Source organism: Bos mutus, chromosome 29, assembly GCF_027580195.1.
Source record: "Bos mutus isolate GX-2022 chromosome 29, NWIPB_WYAK_1.1, whole genome shotgun sequence".
NCBI lineage: Eukaryota > Metazoa > Chordata > Mammalia > Artiodactyla > Bovidae > Bos > Bos mutus.
The window spans coordinates 19,365,281-19,383,012 of record NC_091645.1 but is presented as its reverse complement, the minus strand read 5'-3'; the positions used below and the strand labels follow the sequence as shown (position 1 = coordinate 19,383,012).

The following is a 17,732-nucleotide window of genomic DNA, read 5'->3' as shown; positions in this document are numbered from 1 at the left end:
TCCTTTTCATTTTCTGCCATTAGAGGGGTATTATCTGCATATCTGAGGTTGTTGCTATTTCTATCAGCAATCTTGATTCCTGATTATGAGTCATCCAGCCCAGCATTTCGCATAATGTACTCTGCATATATGTTAAATAAGGAGGGTGACAATATACAGTCTTGTCCTACTCCTGGCTCAGTTTTGAACCAGTCCATTGTTCCATGTCCAGTTCTAACTGTTGCTTCTTGACCTGCATACAGGTTTCTCAGGAGGCAGGTAAGATGGTCTAGTATTCCCATCTCTTTAAGAATTTTCCACAGTTTGCTGAGATCCACAAAATCAAAGGCTTTAGTGTAATCAATGAAGCAGATGTTTTTGTAGAATTCCCTTGCTTTCTCCATCATCCAACCAGTGTTTGCAATTTGATCTCTGGTTCCTCTGCCTCTTTGAAACCCAGCTTGTATATATGGAAGTTTTTAGTTCACATACTTCTGAAGCCTAGCTTGACAGATTTTGAGCATTACCTGCTAGAATGTGAAATGAGAGCAGTTGTATGGTATTTTAAACATTATTTGGCATTGCCCTTCTTTGGGATTAGAATTAAAACTCCCATGGTCACTGTGGAGTTTTCCAAATTTGCTGATATATTGAGTACAGCACTTTACAGCAACATCATTTAGGCTTTTAAATAGCTCAGCTGGTATTCCATCACCTCAACTAACTTTGTTTGTAGTAATGCTTCCTAAGGTCCACTTGACTTCGCATTCTAGGATGTCTGGCTCTAGGTGAGTGATCACACCATCATGGGTACCTGGATCATGAATACCTTTTTTGTTTAGTTCTTCTTTGTATTCTTGCCACCTCTTCTTAATCTCTTCTGCTTCTGTTAGGTCCTTGCTGTTTCTGTCCTTCTTCATGCCCATCCTTGCATGAAATGTTCCCTTGATATATCCAGTTTTCTTGAAGGGACCTCTAGTCTTTCCCATTCTATTGTTTTTTCTCTTTTTTTTTTTTTTTGCATTGTTCACTTAAGAAGTCCTTATTATCTCTCCTTGCTATTCTCTGGAACTCTGCATTCAGTTGAATACATCTTTCCCTTTCTCCCTTGCCTTTCATTTTTCTTCTTTCCTCAGCTATTTGTATAGCATCCTCAGACAACAACTTTGCCTTCTTGTATTACAGCCTCCTTTACAATGTTATGGACCTCCATGAACAATATGAAAAGGCAAAAAGATATGATACTGGAAGATGAGCCCCCCAGGTCAAAGGTGTCCAATATGCTACTGGGAAAGTTGTTGTTGTTCAGTCTCAAAGTCTTGTCCAACTCTTTGCAACTCCATGAATTGTAGCACGCCAGGCTTCCCTGTCCTTCATCATCTTCCAGAGTTTGCTCAAACTCATGTCCACTCACTCAGTCAGTGATGCCATCCAACCATCTCATCCTCTGTTGCCCCATTCTCCTTCTGCCCTCAATCTTTCCCAGCATCAGGGTCTTTGCCAGTGAGTCAGCTCTTGCATCTGGTAGCCAAAGGATTGGAGGTTCAGCTCCAGCATCAGCCCTTCCAATGAATTTTCAGGGTTGATTTCCTTTATGATGGACTGGTTTGATTTCCTTGCTGTCCAAGGGACTCTCAAGAGTCTTCTCCAGCACCACAGTTCCAAAGTATCAATTCCTCTGCACTCAGCCTTGTTTACAGTCCAACTCTCAGATCTGTACATGATTACTGGAAAAACCATAGTTTTGACTTTATGGACCTTTGTTGGCAAAGTGATATCTCTGCTTTGTAATATGCTACCTAGTTTGGTCATAGCTTTTCTTCCAAGGAGCAAATATCTTTTAATTTTGTAGCTGCAGTTACCATCCATAGTGATTTTTGAGCCCAAGAAAATAAAATCTGTTACTGTTTCCACTTTTTCCCAATCTGTTTGCCAGGAAGTGATAGGACTGGATGCCATGATCTTAGATTTTTGAATGCTGAGTTTTAAACCAGCTTTTTCACTCTCCTCATTCACCCTCATCAAGAGGCTCTTTAGTTCTTCTTTGTTTTTTGCCATGAGAGTGAGGTTGTTGATATTTCTCCTGACAATCTTGATTCCAGCTTGTGAGTCATCTAGCCCAACATTTTGCATGCTATACTCTTCATATTGGGGAAAAACAGAGGGAAATTACTGATAGCTCTAGAAAGAATGAAGAGGCTGGACCAAAGCAGAAACAATGTTCAGTTGTGGATGTGTCTGGTGGTAAAAGTAAAGTCTGATGCTATAAAGAACAATATTGCATAGGAACATGGAATGTTAGGTACATGAATCAAGTTAAATTGCATGAGATGAAGCAGGAAATGGCAAGATTGAACATTGACATTTTAGGAATCAGTGAACTAAAATGGGTGGGAATGAGTGAATTTAATTCAGATGACCATTTTGTCTACTACTGTGGGAAAGAGTTCCGTAGAAAAAGTGGAGTAGCCTTCATAGTAAACAGAAGAGTCCGAAATGCAGTACATGGGTGCAATCTCAAAAACGACCAAATCAGTTCATCTCCAAGGTAAACCATTCAACACCACAGTAACCCAAGTCTAAACCCCAACCACTGATACTGAAGAAGCTGAAGTTACCAGTTCTATGAAAACCTATGAGACCTTCTAGAGCTAACTCCCCCCAAAAATGTCCTTTTCATCATAGGGGATTGGAATGCAAATGTAGGAAGTCAAGAGATACCTGGAGTAACAGGCTAAGTTTGGCCTTGGGGTACAAAATCAAGCAAGGCTAAGACTAACAGTTCTGTCAAGAGAACACACTGGTCATAGCAAACACCTTTTCCCAACACTGAAATAGAAATAGATAAAACAATAAACATATTAACAATAACATAATTTGCACTGATGACAAGGGCTGCAAAAGACGTAATTTAAGAACCTATGTGATAAAGACTTTGAGATAGAAGTGTGCTTTGACAGAGTAATCAGTGATTATGTTTCATAGAAGATAATATGTGAGCTGAAGCATAAATTTTAAGTAGAAGTTTCCTATGTAGCTATTTGGAAAGAGAGTTCTTCAGGCAAAGAAAACAGCAAGTATAAAGGTTGCTAGATGAGAATGAACTTGAAACGTTTGATGGACTATAAACAAAGGACATTGTGACAAGCAGGATATCCTTAAAGACTTTGCATTTTATTATCAGGTGGCAGAGGAAATGGGAAATGTGGTTTGGTGTGGGAAGAAGATCAAGGGCAAAAATAAGGCTGAATCTCAGAGGGGATATGTTGTAAGATCTAGGGCAAAGTATACTTTATATAAGTCACATCATATTTCATTAGGTGACATCCTGTTCCAGTGAACTTCAAAGTGAACAGTGGCCTTACCTGCAATTTTAAAACAGACTAAAGCTAGCAGTATAAATGAAAATGTAATGACACTGTGGTGTAAAATCATTGTATTGGCCTTGCTCATGGATGGGCCAAGCCAAACCTGAGTAGTGTCAATTACAGGCTTTATTTAGTTAGAGGGACTAACTGGAAAGATGTGAGCTTTTTTTTTTTTTGATAGAAAGATGAACAAATTAGGGAAGCATTGTTCACAGAAATCTGTGGTCTCTGGCAGGAAAAATCTACAGTGTAATGAAGGAGTGAATCCAGAATCTAATATAGGAGGCCAATTCACAAGCTTGTGATCCAAAAAAAGAGAGGAAGTAAAAAACTATGAGATTAAGAATAGGTTGAAAGATAAGAGGAAAGATAGCTTACTACAATGGCTATGAAAGGTGAGGAGCTGGAGGTTACATCTGTGTATTGTTGATTCTGCTCTCCGAGGTGACCCTGAAAATGTCAGGAGGCCTGGATGAGCAGATGAGATGATTTCACCCACGTTCAAATGTATCAATTGCTCCACTGGGAATTTTGTCTTGCCTAAAGAATGTTTACTTAAAATGAAGTATTAGCTTGATGCCATTCATTGTTTACTTTTGGCATCTGAGTTTATCTGTTGCTCAGGAATTTGTCTATTATGTCAACATATACATATATATTTTGTGCCTGTCGTAGATCTAACTTTTATATATATATACTGTGTTGAGAGGAGCCATGATATGAATGCAGTGAATCAAATAACTATCAAATAACTTCCTGCATTATCTGAACATTGAAAAATCTACATTTCAAAGCTATGTTAACTTTGAGTCCTGGCCAAGACCTGCCTGACGTCGTCACATTAGTTCTATTTCCATTATCTAACTATATTATGAGAAACAGAAAACATACTCAAATTGTTCAGTGGAACCTGGAACATCTCACTCCAGAGAACAGCATCCACACTTATTCTGCAGTAATAGAAGGTTAGGGCCATCCAAGATTAAAACAAGGACTCAATAGGAAGGGTAATCTGAATCATTACTTCATTTCTTTTATTGAGATAGCTTCTTTCCCTGACAAAAGAGAAATAACATTTTCAACTAGGTATTTATTTTTAAAAAAATTTTGTGTGTCCTTTCTCATGTGTCAGGGATTGTGTTAGGTGTTACCTATACAGTTCTGAACAAAACAGACAAGCTACATATATAAACAAATTAAAATGAGTGATAAAATATATAAAGAAAGCAAACATAATCAGCCATAGCAGGCATCTAGCTACTCAGCAAATAAAAGGGACCATTTTGAATATGTTTATTATTCAACTTTACTCCCCCCGTCCAGTTAACAAAGCCCCTCCATCCTGTTTCTTATCAGATTTTTATTTTCCTCTTATCAGAAGTTTATGAAATGTGACAGGGCAAGGTTAATGTGAGGGAAATACATGTATGTCCTGTTTCTTGTATATTTCTAGTTGCTGTTCTTACTGTTGCCTTTTTTAAAAATCTCGTGATATGACCAAAAAGAAAGATTTCTTAAATTGCTATTGTAGCAACGTACACTCTCATCTTAAAGATAAATCTTATACCACATATTAGTAGGAAACAGAGAACATTGGGAAAAATCAAAGCCATAGTCACTCTCAAGAAATTGACCCCAGGGGCTGTATAGCAGACAGTAAGTAGGAGGGGATGCTATCTGTAGATATGTTCCTGACATCAGATACAAAAGGCAGTAGTTTTGTTGGGAGTATACTACTGTGACAGGAGAAGACAACAGACTTTCCTGCTTCACTGCTTCATTGATCCACTGGACCCAATGATCCAAACATGGAAGTACACGAAAAGGGTAAACGCCAATTGTGCCAGTTTGTCCAGGGATAAGACTCCAGCAACTCTTCTCTTTTCTCCTTCTCTCTTGCCCCAGAGGCCACATTTCATATCTTGAAGTGGATGTTCATATGGTATTGTCTTACTAGGGTCTATATGCTTGCCCCCAGTTACCCCTATGTTACCATGAGATTTCCTCAAGGTTGTGTCTCTCACTTTATTTTGGTACCTGGGGATGTCTTTGTCATTGGGACTCAACTTTACATCATTTTAAAACCTTATAAGCAATTTAAAATATTTTTAGCAGTGGGATCTGGAGGTTGGATGGCAGTTGGAGATGGTTGTCTCTATATAGTTCACTCTACCTTGGAATGTAAACCTAAAGAAAAAGTAGTTCTGCAATAAATGCTGAAAGGGTGTGGAGAGAAAGGAAGCCTCCTACGCTGTTAGTGGGAATGTAATTGGTACAAACACTATGGAGAACAGTATGGAGTTTCCTTAAAAACTAAACCTAGAACTACCATATGATCCAGCTATCCCACTCCTAGGCATATATCCTAAGAAAACCATAATTCAAAAAGATGCATGCACCCTAGTGTTCATTGCAGCACTGCTTAACAATAGCCAAGACATGGAAGCATCCTAAATGTCCATCAATAAAGGAATGGATCAAGAAGATGTGGTACATATATACAGCAAAATACTACTAAGCCATAAAAAAAGTGAAATAATGCCATTTTCAGTAACATGGATGGACCTCGAGATTATCATGCTAAGTGAAGGGAATCAGACAGAGGAATACAAACATCATACGATACAACTTGTGAAATATAAAAATGATACAAATCAACTTATTTTATAGATAGAAATAGACCTCACAGGCTTAGAAAATTATGATTACCTAACCTAAGGGGAAAGGTGGAGTAAATTAGGACTTTGAAATGAGCATATACACACTGCTGTTATATGAACGAGATAACTAATAAGACCCTACTATATAGCACTGAGAATTCTACTCAATATACTGTAATAACCTATATGGGAAAATAATTTGAAAATGAAAGGGTATATGTATAACTGAATCATTTTGTTGTACACCTAAAGGTAACACAACATTGTAAACCAAAATATATTCCAATATAAAGTAAAAATTTAAAAAGAAGAAAACAGTCTAGAACCTGGAATTTTGTTACATTCATAGTAAAACAGGAATAATAATGCCAGTTTCACAGATGTTTGATTAGCACTTACAATCATATCTGAATAACTCCTACTACTTAACAGGACCCATGGAATTAAGAGTTTTAGCATTAATTGAGTGAAGATACAGGCTGATTTGTGAAACACAGAAAAAGCCTACATCACAAGAGGAGTGATTTGTAATAAAGGAGGTTTATGATAAAGATGGCAGATGCTAAAAGAATCCAATTTAGAGTGACTCTAAAGTATATTTCCTTGCCAGCAAGGTATCATGATTGAAATCACGTCAACTCAAGGGGGAAAAATGTAAGCTATGTCTCTGAATTCCAGTGATCAAAAGATATCATGAAACACATTAGTTCCTAAAAAACAGACTGAGTGTGCATTCCATGGCATGTTATCATGGAATTTATGTTGGGCAATTATGTATTAAAACTAATATGCGTTTGGGGACTGAGTATAGGCTAGGAGGAAAGGGAGAATCTAGTCAGGTGAACGATGACCTTCAGAAGCACATGTAAAAATTGTGATCTCTCTTGTTTTTATAGGAGTCACAGCTGAAAGCAATGAAAGAGACTGTGCAACTCTGCCTCTCAACTGTTTTCCGTGATCAGCATCCTCTCCATTTGAATCCCTTCAGGCCATATCGAACTCAGTTATCAGTCCCAACCATGATAACTGACACCAGGACTGCATATGTAAGCACAACGGCCAAGGTACTTTCTTGACTTTAATCCGCATTATCATCAAAGTGAATCCAAGTAAGATAGCAAATTCATTGAAAAATCAGGATGTAAACAGGAGATAGTAACCCAGTTTGTAAAGTCTTCATAGTCACTTGGAGAATGTTGGAAAACAAATTTTCTTTATAAGAGAACAAGGTGTTTCTTAGGCAGAATTATTATTATCATAATTATTTTACAATATTATAAGAAAATATCTTGTATTATATTCCAGTTTTCACCAGGGGTTTATTATGGAAAATATTTTCTTCCAGGGTATAACCACCATCCTTACAAAAGTGGATACATTTTTCAGAAATTAAGCCTGTAGTTCTCAACACTGTGACTGTACATTAGAATCACTTGGGATAGTTTTTTTTTTTTTTTTTTTAAAGTCTTAATACTTGGGACTCACCTCAGACAAATTCTTCCTGGTTTGGCTCCAGTCATCATTAGGTTTTAAGAGCTCCCTAGGGGATTAGGAGGGCTTCCCTGTGGCTCGGCAGTAAAGAATCCACCTGTCAATGCAGGAGACATGGGTTCCATCCCTGGGTTAGGACGATCCCCTGGAGAAGGAAATAGAAAATAGAAACCCACTCCAGTATGCTTGCCTGGAAAATCCCATGGACAGAGGAGCCTGGTGGCCTGCAGTCCATGGGGTTGCAAAAGAGTTGGATGCAACTTAGCAACTTAAACAATAACACCTTAAGCAAATCCCTGCCATCACTCTACTTTATACAGGACAAAAGAGGGCATTTCAGTTCCGCTTTTGTTTCAATCATCAGAACCTTCAGTTTGCAAGCTCTAATTTTAAATAAATATTGACAATCTGAAATTGTTATTAAAGAAAGGAGTTTAGTTTCAGGCAGTATACTTGAAGATGCAATTCTTTTATCACTTGCCTCAGGATCACTTGCTGTTGAAATAAATGTTATAGAGAGGAGTCCAACTTCTAAAGCAAATCCATGGTGAGCTAGAGGATGGTGGGCAAAAAACCCTGAGGACCACTGTTACAAATACCTACCAATACAGGACTGGGGGTGTGGCCAATCTGTAGATGAGGGAAATGCTATTTTCAGGATTAAGAGTCAAAATTAGGTAAAACAAAATAAATCTACCATTCTGTTTTTCTCCTGTAACGGGTTGACTTCTCAAAAACAGGTTAATCTGTGTAACCTTCTTTTTCTGTTAAAATCATTTGAAATAAGTATTTCCATTTTATATTATCTTCTTTGTTTTTATTATGTAATGAAGGAACTCAAAAAATTTAGGCCAACATTTTTCATCTTTACATCTCTCTGATCCTCCTTTGAAAACAGTGTTTTGTTTTGTTCTAATTCAACTAAACTCAGGGAAGAAAGTTGCATACTAATATATTTTTATGTTTAAAAAAAATCCTGGTAAATTTATTGAAACAGATTATTGGTTAAGTGTACAGCTACCTTACACAATCTCTGCCACCTATCATAAAGCCACATACTCCCTCCACTTCAGGTTAGTTTAAGGGAGAAGCAAAGATTCAACCGTATTAAGTCCAGTGACTTTGGGCAAAGTGGCTTTGTGATTTTATGGACACGTGACACTTGTCTCCAACTTAGAGTATATTTATTAGGCTCATTATTAAAACTGGGCTCTTTATGACCCTGAATATATGGAAGAAATTACTGATTGTTACTTTAACTGGCTTATTAATTGTTACTTTAACTGACTTATTAATAAATATGTATCCTGTCATGGAAATAAATAATACATATATATTATTATTTCTCTAGGTTTATCACAGGAAAACACAGGAAGCATTTAGATGCATGTAGTTTAAAAAATGCTTACTTAAAAAAATGATAACATATCTAATTATTTAAGATAAAGTTCAATAAATCTAAGTTGATATACCATAGAGCATTCTGTTTTACAAATTAGCATTAAAAGCCTCTCTGGCATGTCTCTTTTGCTTATATTATTTATCTTTTCAAATATATTGTATTTGAAAAGATTGTATTTGGCAATTGTATTTTATGTACATGTGTGTGTGCTTTGTTCACTTAAGAAGCTCCTATTCTGTGCCTCAGTTTCCTCAGTGCCTATCTCAGGTCATTGTTGTGACATGAGCATTACAAATCATAATTTTTCTTAATTTCCTTGATACATGTGATATCAATTCAGTTCAGCCGCTCAGTCGTGTCTGACCCTTTGCAACCCCATGGACTGCAACACACTAGGCTTCCCTGTCCATCACCAACTCCTGGAGTTTATTCAAACTCATGTCCATCAAGTCAGTGATGCCATCCAACCATCTGTCGTCCCCTTCTCCTGCTTCAATCTTTCCCAGCATTAGGGCATCTTCCAATGAGTCAGTTCTTTGCATCAGGTGGCCAAAGTACTGGAGTTTCAGCTTCAGCATCAGTCCTTCCAATGAATATTCAGGACTAATTTCAGTTAGGATTGACTAGTTAGATCTCCTTGCAGTCCGAGGGGCTCTCAAGAGTCTCATCCAATACCAAAGTTTAAAAGCATCAATTCTTCAGTGCTCAGCTTCTTTATAGTCCAACTATCACATCCATACATGACTACTGGAAAAACCATAGCTTTGACTAGTGCAACAATAGACCAACCCAGAGTTGCCTGTGAGTGGCCAGGAGTCTCCATCGGAGGTGTGGGTTGGCAGTGGCCTGCTGCATGGTCGGGGGCACTGAGTGCAGCAGTGTGCATGGGACCTTTTGAAGGAGATTACCGTTATCTTCATTACCTCCACTATAGTTTGGCCTCAGGTCAAACAACAGGGAGGGAACACAGTCCTGCCCATCAACAGAAAATTGGATTAAAAATTTACTAAGCATGGATCTGCCCATCAGAACAAGACCCAGTTTCCCCTTGGTCAGTCTCCCCCATCAGCCTTGTCTAACTCAATGCACCTATGATCCATGCCATGTAGGGCCACCTGAGACAGATGGGTCATGGTGGAGAGTTCTGACATGGTCCATTGGTGAAGGGAATGGCAAACCACTTCAGTATTCTTGCATTGAGAACCCCGTGAACAGTATGAAAAGGCAAAAAGATAGGACATTGAAAGGTGAACTCCCCAGGTTGGTAGACGCCCAATATGCTACTGGAAATCAGTGGAGAAATAACTCCAAAAAGAATGAAGAGATGGAGCCAAAGCAAAAACAGCACCCAGTTGTGAATGTGACTGGTGGTGGAAGTAAAGTCCGATGCTGTAAAGAGCAATATTCCATAGGAACCTGGATTGTTAGGTCCATGATTCAAGGCAAATTGGAAGTGGTCAAACAGGAAATGGCAGAGTGAACATTGACATTTTAGGAATCAGTGAACTAAAATGGACTGGAATGGTTGCATTTAACTCAGATGACCATTATTTCTACTACTGTGGGCAAGAATCCCTTAGAAGAAATGGAGTAGCCATCATAGTCAACAAGAGAGTCTGAAATGCAGTACTTGGGTGCAATCTCAAAAACGACAGAATGATCTCTGTTTATTTCCGAGGCAAACCATTCAATATCACGGTAATCCAAGTCTATGCCCCAACCAATAATGCTGAAGAAGCTTAAGTTGAATGGTTCTGTGAAGACCTACAAGACCTTCTAGAACCCACACCCAAAAAAGATGTCCTTTTCATTATAGGGGACTGGAATGCAAAAGTAGGAAGCCAAGAAATACCTGGAATAACAGGCAAATTTGGCCTTGGAGTACAAAATGAAGCAGGGCAAAGGCTAATAGAGTTTTGCCAAGAGAACGCACTGCTCATAGCGAACACCATCTTCCAACAACACAAGAGAAGACTCTACACATGGGACATCACCAGATGGTCAATACCAAAATCAGATTGATTATATTCTCTGCAGCCAAAGATGGAGAAGCTCTATACAGTCAGCAAAATCAAGACTGGGAGCTGACTGTGACTCAGATCATGAACTCCTTATTGTCAAATTCAGACTTTAAGAAAGTAAGCAAAACCACAAGATCATTCAGGTATGACCTAAATCAAATCCCTTATGATTATACATGTGATATATGGCTGTTCTAATCTACATGTATACCTGTGATGGATTCATTTTGATATTTGGCAAAACTAATACAATTATGTAAAGTTTAAAAATAAAATAAAATTTAAAAAAAAATCTGCCTCTTCTTTGAAAAGTGTATTTGAATGATTTTCCCTGAAATCTGTGAAACAAATCCAAGTAAGCAATTTTTAACCTATATCTGGAAAAAATGCAAAATTTTCCCCAAAATGTCATTTTTATTTTTCCCAGAAGGCTAGATAATGTAGGCAGGTTTTTATTGCATCATGTATGTGGGTATATATGTGTATACATGATCCCAATAGACATACGCACTTCACATACAAATTATATACTCAGTGTGGATTTTCAAAGCTACAGATTTCATTAATTGAGTACAATATTATGAGAATTTACTGATGAAAGATTAAAAAATGATTTACATGTTGGTACTTTTTAAAAATTCTGGAGCATGACTGCTGCATAGTCATTTAGACCCACAGCTTAAGTTTCTGCTGAGGAAACAATCTGGTTTTAAAACGGTGAATACTCCAGCGGTCTGCTGGAGATGGCTCATGCTGCTGCTGCTGCTGCTTAGTCGCCTCAGTCATGTCCGACTCTGTGCGATCCCATAGACGGCAGCCCACCAGGCTCCCCTGTCCCTGGGATTCTCCAGGCAAGAACACTGGAGTGGGTTGCTATTTCCTTCTCCAATGCATGAAAGTGAAAGTGAAGTCGCTCAGTCGTGTCTGACTCTTTGTGACCCCATGGACTGCAGCCTACCAGGCTCCTCCATCCATGGGATTTTCCAGGCAAGAGTACTGGAGTGGGTCGCCATTGCCTTCTCCGGGAGATGGCTCATACATACCTATAAAAACTGGTTACACAAATTTTCAGAGTTTATACTAGTTAGTTATTAAACACTATTAAATATTAATTATATACATTTACAATAAGCAAATTATACTAAAAGCAAATAACAGTATCAAAACTACTATATCATGCTGATATCTCTAAAGCTACTATGTAAATATATTTTTTCTAAGACTTTCTTATTTTGAAATTTTGATCAACTAACCCCTTAGATTGTGCTCCCATAGATATAAAATGAAGACAATAACAGCACAACCTTATCGAATTGTTGTGAAGACTAAGAAAATTAACATAGGGCATTTAGTATGTGTAATAGTGTCTCATACTAGAAAACAGTCAATAAATGTTCAGAGTAAGTACTATTAATATATGTGGAAATGAAGATAATAGTTGGAGAAGATTTTTGGCAGGATATTAATTTGAACAAAAACTACTTAGTTTCACTGTGCAGACGTAAGAACACATTCAAATAAGCACAGCTACAATTTTTTAGCTTATGGATGAGGGAGGAGGTGGCTCCCGCGGTGATAGGGGGCCCGGCCTCTAGGGCGGCCTGTGCGCAGTTCGCAGCCCCGCCCTGGGCCTGGGGCTCCAGTCGCCTCGCAGTGATCCCGGTGCGCCGCAGCTCCGGCCGGCCCGCCAGGGGCGCCATTGGCAGCGGGGTCGGAAAGGCGCTCGAGGCCAACCCCTTCTAGGACCGCTACTGCAAAAAGATCCAGCAGTTGTGCAGGTCTGACTCAGCTGCTTTTGAGTCCTGAAGAGAGAAGCGCAGTGAGTTTAGCAAGCAGCCAGTGGGGCACTCCAAGCAAGCGGACTTTATCACATGTGTGGCACGGAAGACACTGGGGAAACGGCCTGTGAGCCGAGGATTCACTAAGGACTAGACTCCCAGTTCAATCTTCAACATTGAGATGGTGAAAGACAAAACTGCCGAAGAAATAAAACAGATTTGGCAGCAGTATTTTGCAGCAAAAGAGAACAGTCTACGCAGTTATTCCTAAATAAGTTTGATTTGATTTGGAACCGGGCTTAGTCCTGTCCAACATTTCTGTGTGGCCTACCAAGAAGGGAAGGTTATGAGTTTTTTGTCCGGCAGTCGACAGGTACTGAACTCCACTTCACTGCACTTATAAATATTCAGATCCCAGGGGAAGCTGCGGCCAGTCAGCTGATTCTATATCATTGCCCTGAACTTAAGGAAGAAAATAGTATAGTGCTAATGGCAGCAGAAACGGATTCCACATTTCTGAATGATGCTGAGGCACAGTGCCTGGCCAACAAAGTTCAGCTCTTCTATGCAGGGGGCTCTTCTATGCCACTGATCCAGAAGAGAACTACAGGTTAGTGGATATCTTTAACTTCAGACCCAATGAGTTCAAATGTCTGTCACCGCACAGTTGGAGCAAAGTGGACTTGGAGCCGAAGTGAAATGTTCTCAGAATGAGGATAAGACTTAGGGCTGTCTAGTTGGCTTGTAGAATTTTCTGCTCAGCCCTGGATGGTCCTGAGCCTACCCACCCCTTGAACTCTCCGAGGCTCAGTATCTATAATAAGTCGTCTCTAAGGAGTTGCCCTCTGTGCTTATTGCAAGAAGTAACATGGAGGTGAGCCCTGTTATGTGGTATTCAGGAACAAAGATACCTAAACATTCTGATAACTGTCTCCCAGCATACTTAAAACATCCTTTTCAAGTGTTTGAGATTACATCCAGAGACAATCAAGGATCCACAAGATGGTTGACTTGATCTTACGCACTGTAGGAGTATATTTGTTCTCTGGCCATTGTGACTGTGCAGCTCCCAATAATTAGTTCCTCACCTTTATAAACTGTGACAGGATAGTAAGCTTGAAGACCTGCTGTAGTTAGATGTGGTCTTTGCATACTCTTCCCACTTGGCTGGCCAAAGGCATAACCCAGGTATCCTGTTAGACTCTATAACAATCACATATTGCCATCAGGATTAAAATTCTATCTAGATGCTCCAAGGACTGCTGTTAGTGTAGCTGGTTTGGAGTAGCAGTAGAATGCAGGTATATTAAACGCACAGGTACAGTGCCTGCTGCCTGCATATTTTTAAACCATAGTTTGTGACACCTGATTTTTTGCCTGTTGGAAGCTTTGTATTTGGAGGGGCTGAATTGTTGCAGTATAAAGAAATCAACTATTTTGTAAAGAGAGGATCAATCCAGATTTGCTTTTTGTTTTTCAAACAACTCTAAACCTTGCCAGTATTATATTAATAGAAAACGTAGGCAGAAGCAAATGCACCCTATTGTGTGTGGGGGAAATGTAGCAATAAAATAAAGTCTGGCTTATTAAAAAAAAAGTATGGATGAATCCTCACAGTACATTTAATGTCAGCGATCACAATAGTAAATGTCATAAAGAAAGGAGACTATTGAAAGCAGAAGAAGCAATTCAGAAAACAGTGTAGATAAGAAAATGATGAAATTATGTTATGAAAGTTCATTATTTCATTCCCATCCCAGGGACTCACCATCTTCTATCTTTGTTTTTCTTTCCATGCAATTCAAAGTCAACTTTAGCTGCAGTTGACATTGGTAAAGGTCACAGCTGTGGCATCAACTTAATTGGACAAGGATGATTTGTTATTTTTTTTTCCAGTTTGGTAGAAATGCCAAAATCATTTTAGGGCAACAGGCAAACAGTAGTCCTATTCAGGAGCTTAAAGGCATCCAAATGAAAATTGCATTCTGCTTGGTGCCTGGAGGTTTAAAGCAAGGTGGATTTGTTTTCCCTGTTTTTTTCCTGCCAAAAATCTGTTGCAAAGTAATTTCTAAGAACTCTCAAAGAAGTGCACCTGGAATTACCAAAGGGTCTCGACCTAGACCGCATTTTTTAATCATTGGGAGCTTTGCTCACACCTGATGCCAATATTTTCAATTCTATTGTACTCTAGTAGAAGCACAGGGTAGTTTTGGAGATTATTGAAAGCTCCTAGATTTTTCATGTTTACAGCCAAGGTTGAGAAGTATTAAAATCTTTACTGTAGGAATAGGAAAAGACTCTCCCAGGTAGCTCACTTGTAAAGAATCCACTTGCCAATGCAGGAGACACGAGTTCAATCCCTGGAGGAGGAAATGGCAACCTACTCCAGTGTTTTTGCCTGGAAAATCTCATGGACAGAAGAGCCTGGCAGGCTACAGTCCTTGGGGTTGCAAAGAGTCAGGCATGATTTAAAAACTAAACAACACAGTGGAGAAGTAAGCTTGTCCTTTCCCCCCACTTTGCTGCTTCTGGAAGAGATTTCCCAACTAGCCCAAAGGTTTTCAGTTTTATAAAGATCTGTTTTTCTACCAGCTCTCTGTCCCTAGCTAACCATTTAGTTACCTGTAATACCAAGCAGCTGCTCATGTTCTTTCCATGCTACAGAAATATGTTTTATATCTTTGTATGCCCAGGGTTATTGTGAGAATAAAAATGAAAACATGAATCTAAAGTATTTGCATAAAATACTACAACTAAGGAATTTTGTTTGGGTTTCATTTTTGGTCTTAGGAAATCATAATTGCTTTTTTAATTACTTCCCAGTAGATGTGGCATATTTGTGGCAAGGAAATTAAGTTTATATTATATAATGTTTTACATGTTACTGTATGAACATATATATTACATATGCACATAAATATTTTAAACTAACACTATAAATTATAAGACATATGTTTAATATCAGTTCAGTTCAGTCGCTCAGTTGTGTCCAACTCTTTGCGACCCCATGAACCGCAGCACACCAGGCCTCCCTGTCCATCACCAACTCCCGGAGTCCACCCAAACCCGTGTCCAATGAGTCGGTGATGCCATCCAACCATCTCATCCTCTGTCGTCCCCTTCTCCTCCTGCCCTCAATCTTTCCCAGCATCAGGGTCTTTTCCAGTAAGTCAGCTCTTCGCATCAAGTGGCCAAAGTATTGTTTAATATGGTAAAGATAAAAATGGAAACAACAAAGGCCCTTTAATGCTTTCTTCTTATTACTGGTGTGCATATATGTACCCTGAAATGGTCTGAAACCAAATTCTCATTTATTCTTCATCCTTGGTACATGTATGCTGTAATAAAATATTACATAGAGAAATTGATTATTTGGATATCTCTATGAACTTATTTTAAAGACATGTTAGCTCCATAAGGATATAATTCATTTAATCCTTCTGAAATTAAAATAGGAACAAGACATTTTTGTTAGAAATGTTAATATACATAAGTCTAGGAAAGCATACTGATATTCAGAGAAAATGCTACTGAATATCTTTTATGTAAAGAATGACCACCAGTTTGCATTTTCCTTTCTTTTCTTTTATAATTGAGACTTTATTGTTTGTACACATTTCTTAATGTATGAACTGAAATTTTAAAAGGCATGTAGTTATAATTTCTTTTAAACAGTTATTGCAGTGACTTTCCAGCCTGACATTTGAAAGCAAATTTTTCTTAAGAGTATATCAAGTACCTACATCTTCAAGTTTTGATAAACTATTACATCATAAGTCTCACCAATTAACAGTTTAATATCATATATACTACAGATTCAAATTTTCAATCTTTCACAGCACAATAACAAAGTTACTAGGGAAATTAGACTACTGCCACCAAGGATGTTATAGAGAACATGTCATTCTGACAAGAGCCACAATCAAAGAGTGATTTTCTGTAGGAAACAACTATACTAAAAAAAATGAGAATAGAAGTAATGTAAATATTCAAGGCATAGTCAATGCACAACTGTAAGTACAAATTATCATTTAGTATGCTAAGTATTATAGGATATAAAAGCTACTGCCCTACCTATGGATATTTAACACTCAAGACTACTAAAACCTCCCATACTTAACATGTTGCTCTTTTCTGGTTGTACCAAAACCAAAAACCACCACCAATGGCAACCAGCAAATGAGTTAACCTCTTAAAAGTGAAGCACTTACACTAAAAAAAAAAAAAAAAAGAAAAGTGATGAGGTGAGATTTTCTCCTTCTTAAAAAATGTTTCTAGAGCTACTAAAAAAAAAGGTTGTATTTACAAAATAATTGATGAAAATATTCACTTGGATTGTACTTAGAAGGGAGATGGGAACCAGTGATTATATGTGGTAAGTACATGTGGGCTTGGTTGCTTTAGTTGTGTCCAAATCTTGGTGACCATATGGACTGTAGCCTGCCAGACTCCTCTTATCCATGGGATTCTCCAGGCAAGAATACTGTAGTGGTTTGCCGTGCCCTCCTCCATGGGGTCTTCCAGACTCAGGAATCAAACCCAGGTCTCCTGTGTCTCTGGAATTACAGGTGTATTCTTTACCCAGTGAGATCCTTGGGAAGCCCCACACGATATTAATCAGACTTGGCCTTTTCTACCTACTTCATCAGATACTGGACTCTCCTTTTTAGTTCCTCTGTTTTCCACAGCTAAATCTTCGTTGTTATCATGGTTAGTCACTTGAGGCCCTTTATCCTTTTCTTTGCACATTTTTTTTTTAGTGAAGATTCATCCTTTCTGCCCACCTTTTTGAATTTATTTACACTTTTGTGGTAGAAGGTTAAATGACACCATCATCACTCTCCTCTTGTAAGGCTTGATCACAACTACCCTTGACAGATCAGACCTTCCTTCCTCTTGGGCATCCTGGTGATGACGGCTCCTGCCGTGTGCCCCAGGCCTGGATACCCCTGAACCTTCATAAGCTGGGTGGCAGGGCCACTGCCATTCCTCAAACTGCCTGAGTGGCTGGGTTATTACACACCAGAGATGGT

The 17,732-nt window shown here is 38.6% G+C and overlaps 1 protein-coding gene and 1 pseudogene across 2 annotated transcripts in view; both read left to right on the top strand.

Annotated features, from left to right (window-relative positions):
* The window catches only part of LUZP2 (leucine zipper protein 2), a 525,872-nt gene that overhangs the window by 471,855 nt on the left and 36,285 nt on the right, over positions 1-17,732 (top strand). For both annotated transcript variants that reach the window (XM_070364996.1, XM_070364995.1), the window contains exon 9: positions 6,904-7,071. In XM_070364996.1, coding sequence (XP_070221097.1) covers positions 6,904-7,071 — 168 coding nt within the window. The remainder of the gene's footprint in view (positions 1-6,903; positions 7,072-17,732) is intronic.
* On the top strand, positions 12,812-13,426 carry LOC102268986 (ATP synthase mitochondrial F1 complex assembly factor 1 pseudogene; annotated as a pseudogene).